The following is a 23,562-nucleotide window of genomic DNA, read 5'->3' as shown; positions in this document are numbered from 1 at the left end:
ATCTGTGTGGTCCTTAACCATATGACCGACGCCATATAATCGTAAATAAAATGTGTTGAGTACGTCCGTCGTTAAATAAAACATTTCCTTCCTTATACAAATGGCACTATACTACTTGCACAATTGTTATCAGTTAGTACTAAATGTAACAAGTAACTTTAAACCAATGGGTTATTTAAATACTACAGAGGTCAATCTACATGTAATCACACAAAAAAAGTAAAAAAAGAAGAAAAAAAGCATATCAGAATTTTGTAGTAACGAGTAACTATTTCCTAAAGCGGACTGTATTAAGCTGCTACAACAAGTAACAACACGCCAAACGGTGGCGTGGTGTCTGTATGATGTTTGCTGCATGTGACTCACATTCTAGACTGAAATTGCCCCCGTCAAGCGTTAAAATCGGAACCATTTTGTCGTATGCAGCTAAAATTGCACAATGTCACAAAGGTTGTTGGTTGGGGCCTCACCTAGTACGCACAAAGATCTGCACCGAACGCTACCCTGACGAAGGCAGGAAGGAAATATTTTTATTTAACGACACACTCAACACATTTTATTTACAGTTATATGGCGTCGGACATATGGTTAAGGACCACAAAGATATTGAGGGAGGAAACCCGCTGTCGCCACTTCATGGGCTACTCTTGTCGATTAGCAGCAAGGGATTTTTATATGCACCATCCCAAAGACAGGGTAGTACATACCACGGCCTTTGACATACCAGTCGTGGTGCACTGGGCCCACTGACAGGGATCGATCCTAAACCGACCGCGCATCAAGCGAGAGCTTTACCACTGGGGTACGTCTCGCCCCTCTACCCTGACGAATGTAACCCATTTGTCTAATCCCAGTTGGCATGCTTTCCAAGACTGTACCTAGCGGGTGGTGGGGTGGGGGTGGTACGAAAACGTGTCCTTTATTATTTTAAAAGGACATACACCTTTTTTTTATCTAGATACATTGTAGTGACAGATCGTATTTTTAAAACACTATGGCGTATGTTTCACTATTAGCGCCGTTTCTGATAACTGAAATCAGTCATTTCTAGCATTTTGTTTGGATTATCCTTTTCCGTTCTTCTGAAGCAGAGCTCGAAACGGCCTGTGACCAGGTTGCCAAATGCGACAATTGTCCTGTTTGGGCGACTTAATTATTAAAAAAATAATGGCGTTAGTCGCCCAGATAATATTATCTTCTTAAAAGTTATAACCTATGAGCCACTATTAATATTTGTATTCCACATTAAAATCTTGCTCGTGGTTCTCTTACCATAATTTGCCAACATCCATTATTATTTTTTGGGGGCCACCATATTTTGTTGGCAAATTTCGAACCCTGCTGAAGTGTTTCTGGTCATCCTGGTGTTTGTAATACCACGAAATGCATTTTTTTCATAATTCTTAAAGCTACGCACGTACCTCTGAGAAGTATTGGTTATGGAGACGATCTCTAGTCTATTTTTATTGTGCTTTTTCCCATTTTAAAGAACACAGACTCTTGTTTCACTTTATTGTAACTTTATCCAACTGTGTTACAGGTTTGTAGATAAACCAAAACTTTATGTCTATTTTCACGGGCTCAAACTAACGGTCTGCGATTTATTTGTTCATGAAATTTGTCAAATGATCAGTTAAGTGTTAAAATAAACAGTCAACTTTAATTTATTTCTTTGTGGTTCTGCAGGGCTGTAGCTAGGATTTTTTGGGGGGGGGGGGGGGGTCAACTGAGTAGTTAATAGTCTAAAACTCCTTAAACTGTTAAGAAGAGATTGTTTTTTGCCCCACCCCACTGCTAGCTACAGCTCTGTTCTGCATAAAAACATCAAAACATTAAAAACATATTTTCTGTCATCAATCAATTCATATAAACTTTCCAATTCGGTAATTGACCAAACTACATGTAGTTTACGGAAAAAAAAAGAAAAAAAAAGAAAAAAAAAAAAGAAAAGAAAAAAAGAAGAAAAAAAAAGAGAGAAAGATCAAAGAACACACAAGTACATAAAACACAAGATAAAACTGTACCACATACATGTATGCATACGATTCCGATTCGCACACGAGCGTTTCGATTTGGTAACTTCCCTTTGAAAACACCGTATGGCTCACACAAAGAATTGACGGCCGTACACGTACAATAGCAGAAAGGTCCACGTTTTAGACACTGTTCCAATGAGCGCACGGCACATTGGGTTTGTAGGCGGCTATTAAAACGCGTCAATGTACGGCCGGCGTTTTATTGCTAACGCTAGGCACTAGAAACCCTGTAAAAGTTTTTTTGGGGGAACATAGCATAATAGAAGAATATGATTTTTATGTCCCGTCATAAAATGCAGTGTTCTGTCCCGATTGAATATATCTACGCTGCAATGACTGCCTGGCAGGCCTGTCGGCGGGTTAGAAATTGTTACAGGCTGCGATAAGCGGGTGTGTTTGGGACGACCATAAATAAGCAAAGGAGAGAGAAAATCCCGCTTCGGTTAGTTAACGTATTGTCGTAGTTAACGTATAATCGTACTGTTTGTGGGTCGTATAAATTTACGCGTGTATGTATGCGCATGGGCGTAGGCTGGGGTGGGGTGGGGTGGGGTTAATGTTTTTAATGGCTTTCATTAAAGAACAGTTTCTTTGATGCTTGGTAAGGTGTTTTTTTTAACGACACCACTAAAACGCATTTATTTATTCACCATCGGCTATTGGATGTCAAACATTTGGTAATTTTGTCTTGAATTTCGTATATTATATCGGTTTACCACGTTAGCGGTTTAAATTTAAATTTGCATAACCGACTTGCGAACGAAACGACCGTTCGCGTGAAATATTGTTCTCTGTTACAAACAATATGGCCACATATAAGATTAGCCTCCGAAAACTCTCCACCTATATCAAAAATATAGTTTGACCCTGAAATAGGGGGGGGGGGGGGGGGGGGGGACGGGACGTAGTCCAGTGGTAAAGCACTCGTTTGATGTGCGGTTCGTTTGGGATCGATTCTCGTCGGTGGGCCCATTGGATTATTTTTCACGACAGGTATATGTCAAAATTACCAAATGTTTGACATCCAGTTGCTGACGATTAATATGTCAATGTGCTCTAGTGGTGTCGTTAATCAAAACAAACTTCAGCTGAAATAGTAATATTTGTTCCACGTCTTTAAGACATTTAGTTTCAAAGATATATAGTATAGTGAAAAAAGGTTATTTTGGATAATAGTGCTGGTGGCCATCTTGAAAAATTCTAATCTAGGTGTCTTAGGTCGGGCATCTCTCTGCAGAATGTTTTTATATGACCTAATTAACATCTGTACCAAGTTTGGTGCTTTGGTCCGAAGTGTCACGATTTTAACCAAATTTGGAGCTCAGCTATCAGACTAAAAAAACTTTAAAATTGTTTTGTTTAACGACACCGCTAGAGCACATTGATTAATTAATCATCATCTATTGGATGTCAAACATTTGGTCATTCTGACAAGTAGTCATCAGAGAAAGACGCTTATATTTTCCCTATGTAGCAAGGGATCTTTTATATGCACTTTCCCACAGGCAGGAAAGCACATACCACGGCCTTTGACCAGTTGTGGTACACTAGTTGGAACAAGAAAACCCCCAATTAGTTGACGGATCCACAGAGGTGGTGGTTCTATCCTGCAATGCAAGCACCTCAAGCGAGCCCGACCGCGCATCAAGCGAGCGCTGTACCGCTGGTCTACGGCCCCCCCCCCCCCCCCCCCCCCCCCCCCCAACCAAACGTCATGAAGGGATCAGTATAATTGTCGGTTCCATTGTCTCAGTCGTAGAACGCTCGCCGGAAGTGTTTGATTTTATTTTATTTCATTTTAGCTTATTTTCATGCTTATATCCAATTAAATTTCAATCACGCTGTCCTGGACACACACCTCAGCTGTCTGTCCAGGACAGTGGGTTAGTGGTTAGTGAAAGAGAAGACGGTTTAGTGGCCTTACACCTACCCATTGAGCCTTTAAGAACTCGCTCTGGGTTTGAGCCAGTACCGGGTTGCGAACCCTGTACCTACCAGCCTGTAGTCCGATGGCTTAACCACTGCGCCTCCGAGGCCGGTGAAGTGTTTGATCCCCTCAGTGCACCCCTTCTCTGATTGAGGTTTTTCCTCGTCCCAAACCAGTGCTTCACGAATTGTACAGCAATTGGCGTTGTATGTGCTATCCCGTCAGTGAGCAAGTGCATATAAAAGATATCTTGCTGCTAATGGAAAAATGTAGTTAGTTCTCTCTCCAAGACTTATGTATCAGAATTACCAAATGTTTGTCATCCAATAGCCGACGGTTAATAAATCATTGTGGTCTAGTGGTCTCGTTCAACGAAACAAACTTAACTTTTTTTCACTTTATACGTTATTTTTCGAGTTCACTTGTAACATTAAACGCTATCTATGTTTTTCTGACTACTTCAAATGCTACAACAAGAAACCTGAAGTTTTCCCCATCCAAACTAGTGACTGATAACTAGAGCCCCGTCCCAACTAGTGTATCACGTATATCAAATACCGTGGTATGTGCTGTCTGTATGCGGGAGATCCCTTGTTAGTAATGAAAACATTGTAACAGGTTTCCTCCAAAGGGCAGGTCAGAATAACCAAATGTGTTTGACATCTACAAGAGCCAATGACTAATTAATCAAACTTTAACTTTTTACTCAGTAACCGCATCCCATACATAGTATGTAGATTGCTCAGTGGTATGTATATTCCGCCAAAAGATATAGCGCATCGATGCAAGATTGTGCGAAGTAAGTTAACTGATAAAGCAGGATGCATTTGAAGTCTCGCAGCAACAGCAGGAGCTGATGATGAAGAAGAAGAAGAAGGAGGAGGAGGGGAAAAAAGGTGTGAACTTTATTGCTCGTCATAAAACGGTTCCAGCGCTTAAATCGAAAAGTTATTAAAAGTGACGCAGATCGAGGCACAAGCGCGGGGTGTGCACGTCACGCGCTCGACTCCTTCACCCTGGAGGAAACATGGCCGCCGCTCGCGTTTGAAGTCCGACACGACTTCCTACACGACGCAATGTGCGAAAATCATCAAAAACATTTATTGACTCTGCGCGAAAACACTAAGCTTTTGAAAAACGGTAATTACGTGAAGGGAAATAGTATTTATGATGATGAGAAACGAGGAAAGAGGCTGCTTTCTCCACCGACAGCTGTTTTCTTCGCGCCTGCGCCGTGGAGGCGAAATTGCAAGAGGCAGTGTAGAAGTATTTTCTCTTTAATTAACGGCGGTAATTACCAACGTAAGATCTAGGAGGCGAAACAAACCCAAAACCCACCAACATTGACGGATCATGGGATGGGGTAAAATATTAGTTAAGTTTGTTTATATTAATGATCAAACATGAAGATAAGTAGGTGTTTTTAAAGTTGTGCATCTAGAATGGTAATTAATACGTACCCTATATCTAGACCACTGGCGGATCCAGGGTGTGTGTGTTTGTGGAAGGGAGGTGGTGTCAGAGGGGTCCCGTGACCCCCCGCCTGTTTGAAGTGTCTTTTTTTTTGGGGGGGGGGGGGGGGACGGGTAAGTAAATTCATCATCCACAACAGTTTATTTCCCTGAAAACGCGTTTCTGTACATTGGTTTTGAAAAACAAAGAAAAAACGTTAAAGTTTGTTATGTTTAATGACGTCATTAGAGCACAATGATTTATTAATCATCGGCTATTAGGAAGGAAGGAAGGACATTTTTTATTTAACGACGCCCTCAACACATTTTATTGACTACTGCCAGCTCTTCCGCCTGGGGCCTATTTCACTAAACATCTTAAGTTTACGTCTGCTACTAGCAGTTACACCGGTCGTGCGTTTACACGTGTTTGGCGTCTATTTCACGCCGAAAATTACATCATTATAGAAGATGGAGCATTTTAAAGACAAAAGAAAATGAAATATGTGTATTTCTAACTATATTTGTTGTATTATAATAGTAATAAGAATTGTGGTTTAGTCGTAGATTTACGTTTACGTGCAAAACTAGGATTACGATGTTTTGTGAAATTGGGCCCTGGACAGGAGCTGTGATAGGCAGAAACTTAAGTAACTTAGTAATGTGTATTAAAAAAACAACTAGGGTCCGTTCCTTTAAGTTTATTCTATACACGACAAATGATTCATACCACCCCTACGTAATCCTTATGGAACCGCCCTTACGAATCCTGTCCTGTTTGGTTAAAGTAATTAACCATCCCAAAAGAAAGTAACAGCCCGATCATTCTACCGTTAAGTGCCGCAAGCTTGTGTTTAAATGCAAATTCATATTTCGTATCCTAATTACACCTTCCAAAGAATCACCTTCAAGGGAGAGCACCTGTGTAGTAATTTCTTTTATGGAATAATTAATGGCGCAGAAAATTATTCAGTATTTTTTACCTCGTGCACAATGATATACATTAGTGAAAATGGAAGGAATGCTTTCATCTTGAAAATGTTGGAGAGAGAAAAAAGAAATGGAAAGAGAAAAAGTAACACACCACACATAACAAAAAGTTAGTTTGTTTTGTTTAACAAAACCACTATAGCATATTTATTTATTTATTTAATCATTGGCTATTGGATGTCAAACATTTGGTCATTTTTAACATATAATCTTAGAGAGGAAACCCACTACATTTTCTCATTAGTAGCAAGGGGTCTTATATATATATATATATATATATATATATATATATATATATATATATATATATATATATATATATATATATATATATACGTCCGTCTGTCTGCTCACATTTATCAGTTTGTCACGCCTATATATTCGACCACCCACCCATCTTCACTCGTCCGTCCGTCCATTCATTCATTCATTCATCCATCCACCCATTCGTTCATTAATTTATTCATCCATCCTTTCATTCATCCATCCATCCGTCCGTCCGTCCGTCCGTCCATCCATCCATCCATTCATCCATCCATCCATCCATCCATTCACATCCGTCCAGTGTTGCATCTATCCCACCTACAATCATCTCAAACCCATCTATCTATTCAGCTGTCCGCTCATCTATCTATTGATACATCCACCCATCCACCAACCAACCCGTCCGTCAGTCCGTCCGTCCGTACATTCAACCCCCTAATCTACGTAACTGAAGGGTGGACGTGCATATAGACAGACATGCAGACAGACATGCAGACAGACAGAAGCTAGATATAAAATATTAAAATAATTTATTCTTAGGTGACAGGACTTTTAACTACGTTACTTAGTTCGTAGAATATTGCCTCTTTAGTAGACACGGATGGTGCATATAAAAGATCCCTTGCTGCTAATCGAAAAGAGTAGCGCATGAAGTGGCGACAGCGAGTTTCCTCTCATTGTCTGTGTGGTTCTTAACCATAATGTCCTACGCCATATAACCGTAAATAAAATGTGTTGAGTGCATCGTTACGCAAAACATTTCCCTTCCTTGGTAGACAGTTTATTTTTCCCGTCCCAGCCAGTGGACTCACGACTGGTACTATTTCTTTTTTCATTTTTAGCTATTTATATTTTCAAAACGGTTTATAACGGCGAGTGCTACCTGACGCGTAACGCGACCCACATGACTCTACCGCTTAGTATTAGTTCAACCTGATGAGGGCGGGACGTAATCCAGTGGTAAAGCGCACGTTTGATGCGCGGTCGGTCTAGGATCGATCCCCGTCTGAGGGCCCATTGAGCTGTTTCTCGTTCCAGCCAGTGTATCACGACTGGTATATCAAAGGCCGTGGTATGTGCTATCCTGGCTGGGATTGTGCATATAAATAATTATAAAAGATCCCTTGCTACTAATGGAAAAAATGTAGCGGGTTTTCCCTCTGTGACTGTCAAAATTACCATATATTTGACATCAAATAGCCGATGATTAATAAATCAATGTGCTCTAGTAGTGTCGTTAAACAAAACAAACTTCTTCTTTTTCAGATCAACCTGCGTACGATTGTGACTTAAACAAAAAAAATTCTTTCTCTGTTTTTAGATCTCGATCTAGCCATATACAAGCACAAAGGCAGAGACAGCACGCAACGCTACGCCAAGAAGACACCGGTGAGGAAACAGCCTGCCTCGGACGATGACGACATCGACATCATCCCGCTGTACTGCGCCATCTTGGGCGCCGTGGTGATTGGCCTCCTGGGATACGTGGTGCTCGTGCACTACCGGCGGATGAAGGAGAAGCGGCTGGTGCGCGAGCCCCACGAGGATGTTGAGTACTCGAAGGCGTCTGGCGGAGACAGCGGGATTTACGTCGAGGTGGAGCACCACTCGAAACTCTCACCCATCGGTAAGTTACGGAAACGAACAAAAGAAAGATTCACAGGGGCGGTCCAGGGTGTGGTGGTGTGGTGGGGTTTGTGTGTGTGTGTGTGTGGGTGGTGGTCACGAAGGCGTCTGGCGGAGACAGCGGGATTTACGTCGAGGTGGAATACCACAGTGTTACACCTCCCATAATAAATTATGGTGTAAGAACGTGACCAATTCCTGCATCTAGAACGGAATGCCACGTCATTTGGTATGTCGCCTGCATCTAGAACGGAATGCCACGTCAGGTGGTGTGTCGCCTGCATCTAGAACGGAATGCCACGTCATTTGGTATGTCGCCTGCATCTAGAACGGAATGCCACGTCTGGTGGTGTGTCGCCTGCATCTAGAACGGAATGCCACGTCTGGTGGTGTGTCGCCTGCATCTAGAACGGAATGCCACGTCAGGTGGTGTGTCGCCTGCATCTAGAACGGAATGCCACGTCTGGTGGTGTGTCGCCTGCATCTAGAACGGAATGCCACGTCTGGTGGTGTGTCGCCTGCATCTAGAACGGAATGCCACGTCAGGTGGTGTGTCGCCTGCATCTAGAACGGAATGCCACGTCAGGTGGTGTGTCGCCTGCATCTAGAACGGAATGCCACGTCAGGTGGTGTGTCGCCTGCATCTAGAACGGAATGCCACGTCAGGTGGTGTGTCGCCTGCATCTAGAACGGAATGCCACGTCTGTTGGTGTGTCGCCTGCATCTAGAACGGAATGCCACGTCAGGTGGTGTGTCGCCTGCATACTGTAGTCTAATGAACATTGTCATCCCTTTTCTCACTCGTCGAAGTAGGGGATTGTTACCGGCCTCGGTGTGGTGTTGTAAAAACCATCGGACATAAGGCTGGTATGTACAGGGTTCGCAGCCTTGTACCGACTCAATGAGTAGATGTAAGACCACTACACCCTCTTCTCTCTCACTAACCACTAACAGATAAAAACTAACCCACTGTCCTGGACAGACAGATTGTTGAGGTGTGTGCCCATGACAGCATTCTTGAACCTTAATTGAATATAAGCACGAAAATAAGTTGAAAAGAAAAGAAATAGTGGTTATGTTTTAAACGCCAGCTGGCGAACTTGTTGTATAATCACAAGGGGTTAAAGCGACTGACCCTAGTTTTTAAACACTACAACGTATTCGCATACCACGACCTTTAATATACCAGTCGTGGTTATCTGGCTGGAACGAGAAATAGCCCAATGGGCTCACCGATGGGGATCGATCCCAAACCGACCGTGCATTAAGCGAGCGATTTACCACTGGGCTACGTCTCGCCCACAATATTTCAGGCTTTCGTGGGGGGTGGGTGTGTGTGTGGGGGGTGGGGGTGTTGTGTTTAAAAGAGAAAACAATATCGTTATTTTTGCTACCTAAATTTGTAAATTGTGAGTATTGAATTTATTGACCCATTAAAATAACACAACAGGTGCGAAATACATTTCATAATTTATTAAACACGTGAAACGTTTTGAGAAATAAATTCTTTACTGACAACACGACTTCCCATTACGACTGCTATGTGACGTGTAAATAATACATTGAGCTATATCCGGTCCGTCACGAATGACTTACCTCAGACGTGTTATAATGTACCTCAAAAGAATAGAGAGAGAGAAAAAAAAAAAAAGAGAGAAAAGGAAATCTCTTTGATATCAGTCGTAAAATATCCTGTCGTGGGTCGTGACAGCTGGGATGTACTAAAACATGTAATTGGTGGTGTATCGTACAAATGTGTATGCAGTGAATCGAAAACGTTGAAATTTTTTAATCAAAATACGGCCAGGTTTCGGCAGTTTTATGTCCGCACTTTCTAGGTTGTTATAGGCAAAGCATGTTTTAGTCACGTAAACAAAACTTGTAGACAATATTGAAACGAAGAAGAAAGAAGTGGTGATGGATACATTTTTTTAATGGGGTCTTAAGTCTCTCTCTCTGTCTCTCTCTCTGTCTCTCTCTCTCTCTCTGTATTTGTCTTTCTCTCATTCTGTCTTTCTTTGTCTCTCTGTTTCCCACTGTCTCTCTGTCTATGTCTCTCTCCTTGGTTTTCTCTGTCAGTGTCTCTTTCCCTCCCTGTCTCCCTCTCTCCTTTGTTTTTCTTTCTCTCTCGCTATGTCTCGTTCTCTCTGCCTCTCTCCATCCCTTATCTCTTCTCTCTCTCTCTCTGTCTGTCTATCGCTCTCTGCCCCCCCCTCTCTCTCTCTATCTCTCTATCTCTCTTTCTCTCTCTCTCTCTCTCTCTCTCTCTCTCTCTCTCTCTCTCTGTGTATGTGTGTATGTGTGTGTGTGTGTGTGTGTGTGTGTGTTACTACTCGTTAGCCTTTCAGTGAACGTTCTACTCAGATTTGGGAGGGGGCGGAACTACGCCGTCTATAAGTTATACTATCGCGTGACAGGCAGATATGAAAGGTGGTGGTGGGGGTGGAAATACGCCGTCTATAAGTTATACTATCGCGTGACAGGCAGATATGAAAGGTGGTGGTGGGGGCGGAACAACGCCGTCTATAAGTTATACTATCGCGTGACAGGCAGATATGAAAGGTGGTGGTGGGGGCGGAACTACGCCGTCTATAAGTTATACTATCGCGTGACAGGCAGATATGAAAGGTGGTGGTGGGGGCGGAACTACGCCGTCTATAAGTTATACTATCGCGTGACAGGCAGATATGAAAGGTGGTGGTGGGGGCGGAACTACGCCGTCTATAAGTTATACTATCGCGTGACAGGCAGATATGAAAGGTGGTGGTGGGGGCGGAACTACGCCGTCTATAAGTTATACTATCGCGTGACAGGCAGATATGAAAGGCGGTGGTGGGGGTGGGGGCGGGGGGGGGGGGTAAAGAGGTAATGAGGGGTGGTAAGTGGGACATAGTCCCCATGACCCTCCCCACCCCCCCCACCCCCCCCACCCCTCCACCGGCTACGCCAGTGTCTACTTATATGGCTATATAACTGTTATAACATGATATCTACTTTTTGTTTCAGGAATAATCACATGTTCCACGAAAATTCGAGATTTACCCCAGTCCACAAAGCGAGATCTGGAGAAATGTTTTCTACAAAGCAAGGATCCGTCGGAGTGGAAACTATTAGCTAAACAACTAGGTATAGTTTATTTTGTAACACCAGTGACTAGGGGCCCGCTCAACAAATTCGTAACGCTCTAGGGGAAGAAGTGGGGCTGGGGTGAACTGGGGTGGGGTTTGGTGGGCATGGGACGCATTACAAATTCGTAACGCTCTAGGGGAAGAAGTGGGGCTGGGGTGAACTGGGGTGGGGTTTGGTGGGCATGGGACGCATTACAAATTCGTAACGCTCTAGGGGAAGAAGTGGGGCTGGGGTGAACTGGGGTGGGGTTTGGTGGGCATGGGACGCATTACAAATTCGTAACGCTCTAGGGGAAGAAGTGGGGCTGGGGTGAACTGGGGTGGGGTTTGGTGGGCATGGGACGCATTACAAATTCGTAACGCTCTAGGGGAAGAAGTGGGGCTGGGGTGAACTGGGGTGGGGTTTGATGGGCATGGGACGCGTTACAAATTCGTAACGCTCTAGGGGAAGAACTGGGGTGGGGTTTGGTGGGCATGGGACGCATTACAAGATGCTGTGGTGGAAGGGAAATTTTATTTTGTAGTCAAGTTACGTAACATTAATTTATCAATTTAAGACGGTTTTCTCCAACTGTTCTATTGTGTAATCAGTCTCTTTCTATCTCTCTTTCTCTTTCTCTCTCTCTGTCTCTCTCTCTCTGTGTCTCTCCCTCCCTCCCTCTCTCTCTCCCTCCCCCTCTCTCTCTCTCTCTCTCTCTCTCTCTCTCTCTCTCTCTCTCTCTCTCTCTCTCTCTCTCTCTCTCTCTCTCTCTCTCTCTCTCTTGGTTTGTCTCTCTCTGTCTCTCTGTCTTTCTCTCATTGACACCCAATAGCTGATTTTTGTCCTTGAGTGTTGTTAAACATTCATTTATTCATACGCGTGGTCTGGGTTCGGGTTCGATTGGGGTCGATAGCCCATTGGGCTATTTCTCATTCCAGTTAGTGCGCCACGACTGGTATATCAAAGGCCGTGGTATGTGCTATCCTGTCTGTTGAATGGTGCATATAAAAGATCCCTTGCTACTAATAGAACAATGTAACGGGTTTCCTCTCTAAGACTATATGTCAAAATTACCAAATGTTTGACATCCAATAGCCAATGATTAATAAATCAAATGTGCTCTAGTGGTGTCGTTAAACAAAAAAAAGTTTAACTTTTAAAGTACCACCTATTACTGAGTTGCAAGGAAATATTAGGAGGAAGTTTGGCTCGCTGATAATGGAACGATTATTGTGTGATTTGTCACCTCGCCCGAAGCGCTATCTTTGATCGCAGAAACTGCCGTCGGCAAAGTACTTTAATGTTTCATTGGAGTGGCGCGAATTTATCACTACAGTCTAGAGGAGAACGCTTGTGCACTGCTTACGTTTGCGAGTAGGCTACGGATGTGGTGGGTTGAAGATACACCGACGAGTATTTGTGCACGAACGCTGCGTTCAAGTGAACATAAAACAATAGCTAACAGAATGAATGAATTCATGTTTAACGACACCCCAGCACAAAAATACACATCGGCTATTGGATGTAATAGCAAACAAAACAAACAAAACAGTATGTCTGTCTGTCTTTGTCTCTGTCTCTCGGTCTACAGGCTGGTAGGTACTGGGTTCGGATCCAGGTCGAGGTATGGGATTTTTAATCCAGATACCGACTCCAAACCCTGAGTGAGTGCCCCGCAAGGCTCAATAGGTAGTTGTAAACCACTTGCACCGACCAGTGAGTCATAACTGGTTCAACAACGGCCATGGTTTATGCTATCCTGCCTGTGGGTAGCGCAAATAAAAGATCCCTTGCTGCCTGTCGTAAAAGATTAGCCCATGTGGCGACAGCGGGTTTTCTCTAAAAAACAGTGTCAGAATGACCATATGTTTAACGTTCAATAGCCGATGATAAGATTTAAAAAAATCAATGTGCTCTCTCTCTCTCTCTCTCTCTCTCTCTCTCTCTCTCTCTCTCTCTCTCTCTCTCTCTCTCTCTCTCTCTCTCTCTCTTAAACATACATATCCTACACAAAACAAATTAATTAATTAATAAAAAAAATAAAATAATAAAATAAAAAAACCCTCCCCTCTCATCCCCTCCCCACCCTCCAACAGATTTCGCTCCCTTTCTGTGGGAGCTCAGCTCATTCATTTGCCTTCACCAAACTCAAATGACCCTTTTTGAAATTGTGTGACCCCTCGGTACAAAATCCTGGATCCTCCCCTGAAATGAGAAACCCATTTGCGGCCCGTACATCAATATGCGTTCAGTGTCGCGAGCACCCGTAGCGCTGTTACGAACTTCTTGCTAGATGAATGTGACTGGTCGGGATACCATTTTGTTGCTCAGTATAGTAAATAAACTCTAAAGACTGCACCTTTAACAAAACACAATCATTTTATAAATTTCAACAACAAAATAAGTTGACTTTTTTTTTCTTTCGAAAACACATAAAGAGCAGACTGTTTTTTCCACCTCTATTAAAACTACTTAAGTGAAGACATTTGTTATTACTCACGTGGATGGCCCAGGGGCAGATTTGTATCAGCAGTGTTCAAACAACCCGCCTCGCCCAATCAATCAAAGCCATCTCGGAAATGGCGACAAAGGTCATAAAATGAAAACGAGGTCACTTCGCAGGTCTCACAGTACAGTTTAGAAAGTCGTCGAACTTACACGCTTAACGTGTGCTGTGTTAAAACCAGTAGAGCGAGAGAGATTGCCATCAATACGTTTATACTGTGAATTAGATAGAGGGAGGTGTGTGTGTGTGTGTGTGTGTGTGTGTGTGTGTGTGTGTGTGTGTGTGTGTGTGTGTGTGTGTGTGTGTGTGTGTGTGTGTGTGTGTGAGAGAGAGAGAGAGAGAGAGAGAGAGAGAGAGAGAGAGAGGGGGGAAAGAGAGAGGGGAGAGAGAGAGAGAGAGAGAGGGAAAGAGAGAAGGAAAGAGGGAGGGAGGGAGATATAGAGAGAGTATGTATGTATGTATTTCTTTTGTGAAAATTTGTATCTAAACAGGGTTGGCATTGTTGGGTTCTTTTGTGTGTGTTTATAAATTGTTTATTCAAAACTATACATAGAGGATATTTCTTGTTTTTTGTCAAATATGATTTGTATCTCATCAAGTAAAGTTTGCAATCATATCTCACGAGTTATTATAGAACTTTTGGCAATTTACCTTTATTTTTAAATTGTCAGCAGCAAAATAGTTCTGGCTTTCTTACAATGAAGATAACACTTTCTACAGTGACAATAACACATTTTAGAGTGAAATATTCACTCTAAAATGTGTTATCGTCACTGACTGATAACACTTTTATTTCACTAATATTTTAAGATATTTCAATAAATGTTTTATAATAATATATTTTATATCAACTTTTTAATTGAAAATAAAAACTAAAATTTGACGTTAATATCAATAAGAGCCGGTGTGGACGAAGACGCAATTCTGTAGGCTATCTATCTTCATACTGACATTTCAACCGCAATCTCCCTTCCCTCCCTTGAACATGTTACTAATTTCTGTTTCTTGTTTTTATTTCCAGGTTATAACAACAGACGAATAGCTCAGCTAGAGGTACAGGCCCAGAGAGACATAGGCGCCCCCATGCGGCAGGTCATCAAGGAATGGGGTTCCGGGGACAAAGCCACAGTCGGCATTTTAATACAAGCTTTAAAAAACATTGGACGGCAGGACATTTTGAGGAATTTACATATTACCAATCCAAATGAACTCCAACCTCTGAATCCTCTTATGCAGCAGCATGTTTTGTAGCAGAACTAATATTATTTAATAACACACAAAGAAAAACCACAAAGAAAAAAACATACTGTTAAGGTAACAGTTTTCCTAACTGATGGACTGTTTTGTCGCATTTTTTCTCGACGAAGTTTATTGTGACGTGTTTCAGTCTGCGTTTGTGACGTCAACATCCTATTGCGATGACGTGTTTGGAGTTTTTTTTTTTTTTAATGTATTACGGTGTACAGGAAAGTAAAGATGGAATGTAGTGGAATACGTGACATATTATCGCTCATTAACGGTTTATCTTTAACTGAATCTGGTGATCTTCGTTTGTATTAAATTGACTGGAGTGCTTTGTGGTGTTACGAAACTAATGCTAAACTGGGGTTTTGCGCTCAAGGTTACGTGAATATGATTGGACGCCTTAACGTTACGTGAATATGATTGGACGCCTTAACGTTACGTGAATATGATTGGACGCCTTAACGTTACGTGAATATGATTGGACACCTGCTAAAACGAATGAAATGAACGCAGTTCAGTACTGAACAGAATTCTACAATACTGACTGGAGTTGTCCTTTACTGACAAGAGTTATCCATCACTGAATTCATCAATACTGACTGGAGTTATCCTTTACTGACAAGAGTTATCCATCACTGAATTCATCAATACTGACTGGAGTTATCCTTTACTGACAAGAGTTATCCATCACTGAATTCATCAATACTCACTGGAGTTATCCTTTACTGACAAGAGTTATCCATCACTGAACATAGTCATCCATCATGGAATTATGGAGGGTTATAAATGGCACCAATTGTGGGTGATGGATGTCTGGAGTGTGCCAGGGACAGCGTGCTGCTTGGGCCTTAATGGGATATAAATTATTTTTAAAAATGTGAGGATAGGATAGGATAACATATTAACGTGACTATATCCAATTAAGGTTCAAGCACGTCTCTCCCGGGCACAATCTCTGACTTCGCCAGTGACTGGGTCCGGGACGGAAGGGAAAAATGTGAAAAGATGCTCGTTACGATAGTAAAAGTTGTTTCCCCTTGTTCAGTTGTTTTAATTATTTGCGTTTCTGTTAAATACATTTCCAGTCTGGTTAATTTTCAAAGATTGTATCAGATCGACAGTACAAATACAATACACAAACAAGTACAGAAGAAGGACAGTTGCATGGTTTCATCAAACTTGGCTTAAAGGATTTAAAGATTTGCACTGTGATGTATTGTAATGTAGACTTCAAGGAAAAAGATTGTTGCAGTAAAAGATTGGACAAATTCATGGCGTCATTATGACGTTATCTTAGCGTCATCGCGATGGCACTATGCCCAAAAATGTCTGACGTCATCTGTTATAAAATGATGGTGGACATTCAACAGTCTATACAGTGAGTGATATTAGGACGAAATGACATTGTCGTAAATTACAGCGGATGTTGTTTATTGTTCTTGCATCATCAATGGTCGAGTTCTGAAATCTGTGACGTCACCAAGTTGGAGTTTCGCCAGACAACAGCAGGAAAAACTTTTGCTAGACTGCTTTATATGCCCTCACGTTAAACCAAAAGACCATTACAAATAGAAAAACCAGTGAAATCGTTAGCGAATGTTAGCAATAATCGCTATCGCTGAACGAAGACCTGTTATAACATCGCAAAACTTTTTTTGCAGCAAGTATTGTGTAACAAGTGTGATATAAGAAAACAACATTGTCGTAAATTGGATGTTTGTTGTTATTTGTAACATCATCAGAAGCCGTGCCCGAAAAAATCTATGACGTCATCTGTTGTAATTATGATAGTAAAACTTAGTTGATCATTAACGTGAGAAAATCTAAGCAGTGAGTGGTGTGACGTCACTGATATTAGAACAAACTGACATCGTGGCAGTTTGCACGACAATCTGATTAAAATTAACTCTACTTGGTTTACCAGTAGATCTAACAGCATTGTGTGGACTCCCATGTCCAGGTGACATTTCATCTATAAATAACAATTTAAATATCGACCAATTACACTTCGCCTTTTATAGCGTTATTCGGGAGCATGCAAATTATAAAAATATCGGGCGAGACTATTTATGCAATAGGCGAACTTGTTGGTCTATTTCAACATTGAAAAAAAACCCAGGGGGAAATGTGCAGTAATAAACTCTGGATTGTATACTAGTATAAACAGATTTTATGGCTATACCATCTCGGGGTATTTTCCGTCTTGAAACGAATTCTATATAAATTTTATACTGCAATTAGTTTACGGCATACTAAGTAATTCACCCGAATCATTTCGTATACCCTAGGCATAATCCCGAATGTTTTCAACTCATTTCAAATCACTGGCATGATTTTGCAAGTACGGTTTTGATTGGTCGAATAAAAAATCAACTGGACGTGAGCTCCAACGGGCTGCTGTTAGATCCACATGTAATAGTGGAGCTAATTTTAATTAGATTATTTGCACGATGGTATAAATTATGCAGTTATTGTTACCCTGTGATAAAGAGGTGATTTAAATAAAACTGTCACGAATGTTAAAACAAATCGCACAAATAACAACAGTGTTATAATTATATTACACGACTTAGCCCAGCGGTAAAGTGCTTGCTTGATGCGCGGTCAGTCTAGGATCAACCCCCGTCGGTAGACCATTTCTCGTTCTAGCCAGTGCACCATGATTAGTATATCAAAGGCCGTGGTATGTACTATCCTTTATGTGGAATGGTGCATATAAAACATTCCATGCTACTAATGGAAAAATGTATCGGGGGTTTCCTCATTTAATACTTGACTGAAAAACGAACGCGTTTAGGTCTAAAAAATAAAATAAAAACAAGGGGCGGACTAATAAGAGGACTGAGGGACCCATTTCCTCAAATATATTAAAGAACTTTTATTTAAATTTTTTCGGGGGGGGGGGGGGTTGATTTTTTTTTAACTGGATTGAACTTTTCACGAATTTGTCCCTTTTTCCCTTTCCTCTTAAATATTTCCTGGATCCGCCCCTGTAAAAATATGTTTTAAAAATACACTAAATAATATATATATATATCGGCCCTTTTCTCTAAGTAGAGTCGGGTTACTGAAAATACAAATGTTTTAAGATTATATCTATTCTAGACTCGGGGGCGGATTATGGGGGAGGGTTCCCAGTTGCACGGAAACCCCCCTCCCCGGTTAGAACTCCCCACCCCACCACGTAGATCTAAATTGATGTCCATGTGTGTACCCTCTCGTCCCCTCATTCATGCACATTGATGTTTCGGAAACCCCCCTTACCTAAAGCATAATCCGCCCATGAGACGATAAGAAGGGAGCATTAAGGGGAGCATTCTCACAGCTGCAAGTGTCTGTCGCATTTCCCTGATTTTACAATTATTTTAAATAAACGGTCACAAAATTAATATATCTCGCACATACTCCTTGCATAATTAACACTAGAATAGCCAAATTGCAATGCGCTGTCGCTCGGCAAAAACTATGGCTTCCTCAATTATTTTTATTTATTTATTTTTTAATTTTTTTGGGAGTGTGGGTGGTGGTGGTAAAAACAGAAAACAAAGGCGGATCCATGGGGGACCAGGGATCCATCCCCCCATTTTTATTTTAAATTAGTCAATTCAATTATTCTCTGTGTTAATTTTTTCCCCATTGGGATGCCCCTTTGAGTGGAAACTTCACAGAGTAGGTCAATATTCCATTTTACCGTTAGGTCTATGAGGGCTATTTCTTGGTAATAGTTTTTGTTTAACGACCAAGAAATAGCCCTCATATGGTAATAGTTTTTGTTTAACGACACCCGCCTGCTACCGATTTGATCGGGCTGCTGGTGCTCCCTTGCACCTGCCAGTACAGGCGGCCCCTCCTCTCCCCCCCCCCCCCCCTCCACCTTTCCTGTCATGGACGGAGGAGCCGACCAAGGCCGACTCTTGTGCCCACGACAGGCGTGCGCTACAACAGCTTGTTCTGAATGTGCACGTAAAACCCTCTGACCTGACCTGACCTGTTTAACGACACCAGTAGATCACATTGATTAATTAATCATCGGCTATTGGATGTTAAACATTTGGTAATTCTGACATATAGTCTAGTAGTAAGGGATCTTTTATATGCACCATCCCATAGACAGGATAGCACATACCACGGCCGTTGATCTCTGTAATAGAGACAGGCTTATTAGTTTTTATTTAAAATCAAGCACTGCAATGCGATGCAAGTAGCATTGAAGGGAACTAACTCTGTTTCACTAAACATTAGAAAACTCCATCGATTATCTTGTAACATGATGGGTTAATTAACGACTCAATCCTTCCACCTATAAACTTCGTTCGCCAGTCTAGATCCCCTGTGCTAAAATTCCTGCACGCGCCTGCAGATTAATACAGTTTACTGCCAACTAGACAAAATACCACTTCTAAATTATGTTAATCTGGTTTTCATGCATAAAGTGCTGAAGACCTATTTTAAACCGATAGAACATTTCCAACATGTACGTAAGTTACTATGACCCAAAGAAACAAAGAAATGTTTTATTTAACGACGCACTCAACACATTTTATTTACGGTTATATGGCGTCAGACTTATGGTTGAGGACCACACAGATTTTGAGAGGAAACCCGCTGTCGCCACTACATGGGCTACTCTTCCGATTAGCAGCAAGGGATCTTTTATTTGCGCTTCCCACAGGTAGGATAGCACAAACCATGGCCTTTGTTGAACCACTTACTTAAGATGCAAGTAACGGTTTTACCTACTGAATCACAATTACTTTGCTTTACACGCAAAATTATTCTTGAATTGTTTTAAAATTTTACTAAAAATAAGAAATTAATGGATACATAGAACACAACCAAGAGTTAATATGTATTCGTAAATGAGAATAACGACCACTGTGTATGCATAACGTTCCTGGCCATTGCTTTATAAGAATATTTTGTATGTCGCGCCGAACAACTTTTGTATAGGTTGTGTGCCAAAAAACCCCGTAAACTGTATAGATTGTTCTGATTTACTGTATAGGTTGTTATGGAACGAATATCTGTCATTTCATACAAAATTAAAGTAAAGTTAACTGAAACTAGACTTGTCTACTACACTGTATTATATTATTCCATGGAATGTATCAAAATCAGCCATTTACACCTGGAAATTAATTAAACACCACCTGTGTAGCAGCGAAAAAAGACGCCTAGAAATAGCTGTCTGTGTCGACGGGATTTATGCAGATATTGAAAGTTTTTACATATGCTGTATATACTTAGTATTTATCGATGTGGCATGAATAAAACGATTTATGACAAGCACATCAGTGTAATTACAGCTCCATAGTTAGTTATAATATAGTTTATGCATATTTATGGTTTCTGTCTTTTTTCTTAGAATATAAATATTTATTTTCACTGTTACATTCTGTCCGTCTGTTTTTCAATATCTTCTGTATGTATAGAACATAAATTTTGCATCTACTTATTTATTAAGTACGTTTTATATGGTCAAAACTAGGGAGAGGTTAATTAATTTCCAAATGTGTATCAATAGATGCTAACAAGTATTTATTTATTATTTCGTTGGTGGGGTGGAGTGGAGGGTGGGAGGTGGGGGAGGGTATGTCGTTCACTTAAAGATGCAAAATATTGTTGCATATCTTATTAACAAAAATAGTTACACAAACCCATACACAATAATAGCATAAATAACTACCAGACTGCCATTCACTGTATCACACGACATAATCAATTGTTTATGAACAAAAGTGTATTTTAGTTTTAATTCTGTGAAGTTTTTTCAATGCTAGTTTCGTTACCGTAGTTACCGTATATTATATCGTATATTATACCGTCACAAAAGTTATGAATTGAAATACTTTTATATATTTTATACATTGTACCTAAATTTGAAAGGCAGTTTTTGTTATTGTTGTAGTTTTAGTTTAATTCGAAGTATGGTGTTTAGATATGCCATACTGTGTCTGTTTTTCATAGAAATAAGACGTTAAATTTACACATCTTTTGTCCATTTCAGAATGGATTCATCATTTATGATCGATCCCATTGATGAATCTTTAATCGAGGAACCTTGTCCACGTAATGCATCAACACCAATTGTTCAGGGATAATTTTATAATTTTTAGTTTGAAAAACACTGTTCATGTCTGAAATTGTGGCTACCTTTAACTTTAATTCTAACTTTCCATGTTCCATTATGCCATGGTAAATAATCTTCTCAAAATCACCCGACTCCACTGGACAGTAGTAGCATATATATTGAGTGTCTGCCATTGTGCTCCTGCAAAATACAAACAAAAACAATGTCTCATATAAATTAAATATAAATAATATAATTATTACAGTATATTTTCATGTCATTCTATAATATATTTTTACAAAAGATATTTTGATATTTTAAAGCTGGTCATAATAAATTCAAAATCGAACAACCTACACAAATGTTTTTGCTTAATATCAAAACAACCTATACAACATTATTATAACAACCTATACAGACGTCGATTGTTAAATACCGTAGAATTTAATTAATTAAAAATATGTTTCATGTTTATTGTAGAGTTTGTGTAAATGTTTTTGACACTAAACAGAATTGAGTTTGTTTCTATACACGTTGAAAAAGTTTTAGCAAAAAATAAATAAGTTTATCGTGATTTCATTCGCAATGTTTGAGTCTTCTTGATGTAGTCTTGATGAGTGAACACATACAAATACAATAAATAACAGCTGTATTTATGCAATACGTTGATAAAATCATTTCACAAAGTATAGACCTAATCAAGAAATCGTAACTAGCATCAAATATTAAGGAAACCATTGTAAAAGCAATATTCTTACTACCTACCTTTGACGTGTTCCGAACGTACAACCCGATGTCTCGCTTGACAGTAATTCCACATCCGATGCAAAAAATAATAATATACACATCCGTTCCCCTACAGTGATTATTATTATTATATTTATTTCCCACTTTCCCTCGTTTAGTTAATCAGTACTTGTCTCGGCAGAGCCTCGACAAATACCGATTAACATAGACTCGGTTGATAGTTTTCATATTAAAAAAACCTCGTAACGAATCCTCTCTCTCTTTATATATATATACATATATTGAAGGGGAGGATTATGCTTTCGGTAAGGGGGGTCCGAAACAATATGTAAATTTTTATAATTTGAAATTATAAATTTTACGTGGACATCAATTTAGATCTACGTGGTGGGGTTGGGTTTTTTTTAGCCGGGGTCCGTGCAACTGGCAAACCCCCCATAATCCGCCCCTGTATTGTTGTGGCCGCGTTCCAAGGATATCAACAATGTCCAGAGAGTATAAATAACATTCACAGATGACAAAGCCGAAGTGTTCCAGTTTCCAGAATTATAAATTTATTCAAAAGTTATGTGTAAATAAAAATAACTTTAATATTCACAGGTATGTTTCCAACGGATAGATCTCTTCCTTTCAGTTCCAGTTATATTAAAACAGTGAGGACTGTATCTCCAATAAATGTAAACTTAACTGCAGCTTGCAGTTGCTTATAAATATTACTGCCATAACACAGGTTAATTAAAGGCATATTGTCACAGACCACTAACCTATTTAATGGTCTAACAAAGTATTACCTGAACAAACATAATTTGATTTGTCCCAAAATGTACTTTATTCAACCATCTTCATAACCACCATACTCCATTTATTAATGATATTTTGTAAAAATAATTGAATTATGGCTATGGTCCATAATTCAAAAACTAAAATTGCAGAGAGGGTTGACATGGATTTCACTCCATCATGGTTCAGTTAAGGTGATGCAATAGCTAGATTTGGTTTCCAACAATTAATGTAATTTTTAGTTATTATCCATTTTCAGAGAAATAAGGTTCTTAAATCCGTGACAGTATGCCTTTAAATATAGATGGTAAGTTAATAAAATTTACTTTTAAATTATAAGTTAAAATTATTCCAGTGTCAATTTAAATTTACGTAATGTAATAAAGTTGGAAAGTTGGACAAGGGGACACGCTTTTAATGTTTCCTCGTCACACCGCGAACGAGAAAGAGATGCGGGATGCGGGAACTTTTTGATGTGCCCCTATCCAACTTAGGTTCGGGCACGCCCGCCCCGGATTTGGCCTCTGACATTGAGAGAATGGGAATGGGAACTCATTTAACGTGCCCCTATCCACAAAGGTTCAGGCACGTCCACCACGGACTCAATCTCTGACATAGCCAGGGAGTGGTTCCGGGGCAGAAAGGGGGGAGGGGGAAGGGGACATAGAGAGAATGTAGTCGTCCACTGATGTCAGACTTTTATACTTTCTGAGAAGTACCACGTGACGTCATAACAGCCAATCGGATATTACGTCACGCTAGGAAGAGATCTACCGTACAAAATAAATATCATTTCATTTAATAATTACGTT

General features: G+C 40.4%; 1 protein-coding gene across 1 annotated transcript in view; it reads left to right on the top strand.

Annotated features, from left to right (window-relative positions):
* The window catches only part of LOC121387480 (tumor necrosis factor receptor superfamily member 16-like), a 38,737-nt gene extending 21,875 nt beyond the window's left edge, over window positions 1–16,862 (top strand). Inside the window, exons 3-5 of the mRNA XM_041518613.1 lie at window positions 7,990–8,295; window positions 11,301–11,420; window positions 14,930–16,862. Coding sequence (XP_041374547.1) covers window positions 7,990–8,295; window positions 11,301–11,420; window positions 14,930–15,159 — 656 coding nt within the window. The 3' untranslated portion in view covers window positions 15,160–16,862. The remainder of the gene's footprint in view (window positions 1–7,989; window positions 8,296–11,300; window positions 11,421–14,929) is intronic.
* Window positions 16,863–23,562: the final 6,700 nt, after the last annotated feature.

The sequence above is a fragment of the Gigantopelta aegis genome, chromosome 13 (assembly GCF_016097555.1).
Source record: "Gigantopelta aegis isolate Gae_Host chromosome 13, Gae_host_genome, whole genome shotgun sequence".
Lineage (NCBI taxonomy): Eukaryota > Metazoa > Mollusca > Gastropoda > Neomphalida > Peltospiridae > Gigantopelta > Gigantopelta aegis.
Note: the sequence above shows the minus strand (reverse complement) of the source record. Positions and strands in the feature narration are given on the sequence as shown.